Source organism: Pteronotus mesoamericanus, unplaced genomic scaffold, assembly GCF_021234165.1.
Source record: "Pteronotus mesoamericanus isolate MK-2021 breed Mesoamerican mustached bat unplaced genomic scaffold, CSHL_Meso_final contig_177, whole genome shotgun sequence".
NCBI lineage: Eukaryota > Metazoa > Chordata > Mammalia > Chiroptera > Mormoopidae > Pteronotus > Pteronotus mesoamericanus.
In genome coordinates, this window is record NW_026555073.1 from 5,164,133 (window position 1) to 5,170,132 (window position 6,000).

Genomic DNA, 6,000 nt, shown 5'->3' on the forward strand with positions numbered 1-6,000 from the left:
CTCTCACCTAACTCTCACGCAGATTATGGATACAGAAACGTTTGCTTGCTTAGGCGTCACCCAGTCTTTTTTGTTCTTTTCAGAAATCACACACCATCTTAAACGGCAGTTATAGACTCCTAATCACGACAAGATTTTAATGTGCTAGTGACATAATCTCTGTTCAATACTTATACACTAAGAGGATCTGTAAATAACAGTGTTTAGGAGTGGGTTCTGGAATCAGAACAACCTGGTTTCTAATCCCAGTTCGGCCATTTGTAGCTCTTTGATCTTGAGCAATGTACCTAATGTTTCTGGGTCTTAGAGAAATGTAACCCTCTTTCCCATTACATGACATGGATCTAATAATAGCACTTACCTCGCAGTGTTATTATAAGGGTAAAAATAAGAGAGATAATGTATGTAAAGCACAGGGCACAATGCCTGACATATATGATGCATAAATAAATATTAGTTTTTACTATTACTAGAGTAAAATCTTGATTAATCACGTTAATGAAAGGCTACTAAAACAAAAAAAAAAGTTAGCCGCACTGACACTGAATAATTTTGAATATACGACCTTTGAAATAGTCATGATATTTTTAAACTTATATTTAATTTTTGCCTGATGTCTGGCAATCTACAACACTTCAAAGCAACTAATAAAGCCAAAATGTGAAAGACTGGGCTAGAGAATAACTCCTTTGCTTGGAATTATTCCCTATTGGACAAGTGAAAAAAGTCAACTCTGCCTCTCACATTACTAAAAACCACCACCATAAATGAACTGCCCCTTCTCTCTAAATGTATGGCTTTTTAATCTTGGTGTGGATTGGAGGAAGTATTTAAGGAGCAGGTTTCAAAGGCCTCCTGGTGCACTGCTAAATAGAACTGAAACAAAACAGATGGTCAGATAGCAACCAACAGATTCTCAGTCTGTTTAACTTTATCAGTAAGAAATGCAACCTATCATTCACCCTTGACATTTCAATTAAATCAGAAAGTAGTCCCATAAAATACATGTTTGTACAATATATATTTTAGAAAAGAATTTAGAGATTAACTAGAGAATTAGAATATTTTACCTGATTGTGGGTAGGGCTTTAATTTATTTTTTTCCAAGCTAACCCAGGGCAAGGACTGACATTAAGGTTTATTGATCAAAATGCTTCCTTAATAAAGTGACTAGTATTTGATATTGAGATGGATCCATCCCTCCTACCAGATTATTAATCTTACTAAATTCCACAATACATTCTTCCCTACAACCAATTTACTTTTCAGTACCTTTTTAAACGACCAAGAATCATCATCATTAACTGTTTCCCAAGCCTCTTTAGACTGGGCCAAATTATTTAAAAGACTTTGCCATTCCTATGAAACTTAGGAAACCAGTCATTGAACAGAGGGCACCAAGCTGAAGGCACTGGTCTTGAGTTCCTGCATTTGCCATGGAAAAGATGCCCATTTTTCACTGCTAGGGAAATCCAAAACCCATGTCCAGTCCTCTGATGAAAAGCTTCTGATTTTGTTCTTCTAAGTAGTTCATGAACAGTTTTAAACAGCATTCAATCAAACTTTGTAAGCTATCACAAAGACCACTGCATAAACCAAATCAATGTTTGATTTATAAATACAGAGACAGAGCAGCAAAAACACTTTGTCACCTAAGATGCAATTAATTGGGAATTATGTATATGAACTGTGGTTTGTTGTTCTATATACATATTATCTGAATGAAGAAAATACTGTGACTAGTGACTCATGCATTGGCTAGCATGAGTGTTCATCTTACTTGTTTTTATAGCATATGCACTGAATACTGCCATAGAGGAAAAGTATGTATATTTCATTTGCTCTATGGACAATCCAAGTAGTCTATATGTTAGCAGTCATGAAAGGGATCATTTTACAAAAGTTATTCCATAAATGAAACCCTCAGAAATCATCTATCATCTACGACAACTTTAAAATGTCTACACCAAGTACACCTAGAATGAACAGAGGCCACAAAAGGGAGATTACTAGGGATCTAAGGCAAAAGAGTACAGGAAGAAAACTTCCAAACCAGTTAAAACCAAGCTTTACCACTCCGGTAATTCTTACCAAAGGCCAGTATTGATTTTTGTCAAAAGTTATTGAAGTTTATTAAGTCATATAACCTCTGTACTTACTATTTGTTTCCCATTAAATATAAATTTACAGGTTATTACAATCTCAAGAAATGCATGCTGTATATTACTGTTATAGTGGATCAAGACATGCATGAACAGTTCTGAACAGGCAGAAGTCACGTCCTACAGACAGTTTTGGAGGTACATTCTTGCTAAATGTTTACCATAAAAAGAAACAGTATTCAGACCTGAATTTTCATACTTTGACCTATAAAAAATCAGCTCCAAATGTGCATGTCTTTGTGATCTCCCTGGCCTTGAATGAACAGCCATTTACTCCACATACTGACATTCACCTTTATATAGACATACTATCCCTCCTTCACACTAGCTCCTTTTTTCCTATTCCCTTATATGTATATATCCAGGCAATTGCTCCACTTACAGGGCTTACTCCTTTCCATACCTCTCACCTCACGTCGACGTTTATTTCCTCATTCCTTCTAGCTGTGAAGCATCGCTGGGAGCATATATTTGTTGGTGTTTAAACACATGTTATTTGGACTCAAACAGCTTGTATTAGATTCCAGCTCTGTGGCTTACTACTTGTGTGACCTTGAGAAAGCCGTTTACCTCTCTGAACCTGTATTTCCTTATCTTGAAAATAGAGATAATCATAGTATCTAATTCCCAGGACTACAAATTGTCAAGAAAAAATGAGATAGTATCTGGCAAACTTAAGTGTTTCTATTATCACCTGTCAAGAAATCCATTGCCAAAAGGAACATACTTGCTTTCATTTCTAAACTTTTCAGAAGCAAGTGTTACTCCTCCATCTTAGGACAGAGTTGAGTACAAGTTTGAAAACTTTAAAAAAAAATCAAGCTATCAGGGAAAGGGCATCTTGAGAAAAGGAAAGAATAAGTTAATATGGTCTTGCAATTCTCATAGATCCTACCCGGCCTGATAAAACATCTAATATTGGCTATTTTTATGACAATTATGGAGGAGTCAGAAAACAGAGCTTGCCAATACCAAACCAAAAACTGTCTTTCAAAAGTTCTTCAGAAAACTACACATAGTTACTTAATAAGAGCATCTCACTTTGTGCAATTGTTGGGTTCCCATTTTGGTGTCTGCTGCCAAATTTCTAAATCTTGTTTTAAAAACATGTCATCGATATTGAAGGAAAACTCTTTGGATTGCTAATGGAAGTGCACTCATGGTATAAAGGATCTCTTCCTGAAGCACATTGACTTTATACTGTTTTAGTATTTTTTAAAAGTGCGGTAAGGTTGTACTGAAACAAAGATTTATTTCAGCAATATGCAGTAGAACTTTGATAACAGGTTCATCAGAAGTATCACGGCAACAACAGACAAGTCTCTAATCACCCGTAAGAAAATAAAACTGAAACAAAACACAGGTAACATAGATATTTCTTATTTGCATAGTTTTCAACAATGGAGTCTAAAAATGAACATAATAGGAGATAGCAGTCATTTTTAAGGCTCTTAGAAACTTAAGTCTTGATAAACAGAGAGGTGCAGTTGTTCTTGCATGAAGAGAACTTTGAAAGGAGTTTTATGCTTTTGGAGGAGGGGTAGAAGAGTAAGAAAGCAAAGAATAAACAGCAATATTGAACTGCCTATCACCCAAAATGAAACTAACTTCCTGATCTGGTCAATCTAAACAAGGGTTTAACTAAGGGTATTAAGCTGGTCTTTCAAATTTTACAAACATTGTATTGGACTTGAGACTCTGAACAACTCAAATATTACTTTGAAATATCAGAATTAATATATATGGAAAGTAATAAGGCGAGAAGCTCCAAAAGTGATGTTCAAAGGCAATTTTAAAAGTTTTCTTTTTCTTTTTAACCTAAACTTGCTCAAAAAGTTTAAAGGTAAGTATTCAACTTGAAAACTGTCTGAACAACTCACATATGGTGGCTAAAGAAGCCAAAGCTCAAGGTTCAATCAAGTTCTTGGGTTTTCACACAACATTCATTTCTGCTCCAAATCCTCTTAGGGAGTAAATAAGCAGAACAAAAACAAAAACAAAAACAACAGAAAAGCTGGTGTTCTAAAGCTAGGAAGAGGGATGGGGTTTGTCCATCTTACATCTGATCCCACACTGTTGGCTTTTCCCCTAAGCTGTGGAAAAGAGACTTTCATCATGGATATACACTCAACTTTCACGAAAGTTTATCCTTTTGCCTTTTGTTTCGCATGGCTGCTGAAAAAAAAGTTACTATAAATTAAGAGCATGTGAATTTGGGGGTATGTCCTATAATTAGAAGCAGCAGCAACCTCAGTCTGGCAGTACCCAAGGAGCCACTTCTAAGTTCCCTTTTCATTCATTTTTCTCAATATATTTGAACCAGTTAGGAAATGTTCGAAGTAAAAGCTTTTGAAAGAAAAGCAAAGGTCAAAATAAGATACAATATGGGAGGGGGGGAGATTATTGTTATTTTTTTTAAAACCCACAACTTTGTACTGTTGTTTTCAGCTACACCCCCCCCCCATTGTGTCTAGTTCTGACAGACTCTTTAGGCGGAAGTTAAACACCCTCTCCTACGTACAAGTAAAATAAGTCTTTTTATTACAGAAGTATCACTTTCTGAAAGTAATGCCTCAGTAGGCCTCCATTCAGTTGTTATCAGTTAGAGCATGTTTTATACCCTTTACAGATGTGCGATTCTGACCCTCACCTCAGTAACTAGAGTACATATGTGAAATGTCCCACTCTTGAAAAGCACCAGTGTGTGATTTTTACCTGACTTATTGGCCTAACTTTTAAGACTCTATATCACCATCTCTCATCTACCAAAACTCCATAGCTTTCTTTTTCCTTCAAAGAAGAAACGTGGCCCCAATGTCCCAAGACAAACAAAGCTAAACTCCGTGGAAAAAACCAAATCAATACAACAAAGGGAAGAAAGAGAAGAAGGGGGTGGGGTCGGAGTGTCTTCCGAAAGAGAAGCTGCCAGACGAACTTCTGCAATTTAACGGTTCTGGGGCAGTAGCAGCCTGGTGTGGAGGAAAACAACAAAGATGAGCTCCCCGCCCTCCTTACCGCCGTAGAGCCAGAGGAAGATGCAATATACACACGGATCACCATCCTGGGAACAGAGGCTGCGGTGGTTTGGGTCCTGCAAATGGCTGGAGAGCAGCTGCAGCGAAGGCTGGAGTTGAGCTAGCAGCCGAACAGAGGTTGGAAGAGATGGGTGGGGGAACGTGGAAGGGGAACTCGCTAGAGCCCCGCCTCCTCCCTTGGCTGCTTTCACTGGGCTGGGAGCTCTGCAGTCCCAGCCCCAAACCCCGGAAGGCACGCGTTTGTTTGCATCATTTCTAATTTTTTTTTTTTTAAGGAATCTCGAATAGCACCGCGAGATCTGTTGACACTTTTTTTTACTACTCTCTTCACGAGAACGGGGATAGGCGAAAGAAACAGAAAAAGGGAGGGTTTAATTCAATTAGATTAGAATGAAGGACCTTTTCCCACGGAGACTAAAAGTTCTGCGTAGAACTTCCGGCTCACAAATAAATGCAAATAAGAAGACACATGTTCCTTGAATCCCCTAGGAATCCGCACCCTAGGAAGAAAGCCCGTGTTCTTAAACCCTTGTGCATTTTAAGGACACTGTTTATTATGTACTGATTGTTCTGATGTTACCTGGTGGCAGGAATTGGGCACTGAAGGGCTGAGCGTTATAAAAAGTTTCAGGTTTCCTTCAGCCAGAAATGGCAGGGTTTGATTTCTTTTGCAGCTTTGCTTTTTGTTAAGATTAGGAATCCTGCTTCTGTGTGAACACGCAGGAAGACTGACTGGCAAGCTCAAGAATGGAGGAAGACCTTGAAAACAAAAAAATTAATAATAATGAAAATGCGGTGAAAGT

General features: G+C 37.6%; 1 protein-coding gene across 1 annotated transcript in view; it reads right to left on the reverse strand.

Annotated features, from left to right (window-relative positions):
• SH3BGRL (SH3 domain binding glutamate rich protein like) overlaps positions 1 to 5,410 on the reverse strand; it is a 58,354-nt gene extending 52,944 nt beyond the window's left edge. The window contains exon 1 of the mRNA XM_054566649.1: positions 5,178 to 5,410. Within this exon, the coding sequence (XP_054422624.1) occupies positions 5,178 to 5,222 (45 nt within the window). The 5' untranslated portion in view covers positions 5,223 to 5,410. The remainder of the gene's footprint in view (positions 1 to 5,177) is intronic.
• Positions 5,411 to 6,000: the final 590 nt, after the last annotated feature.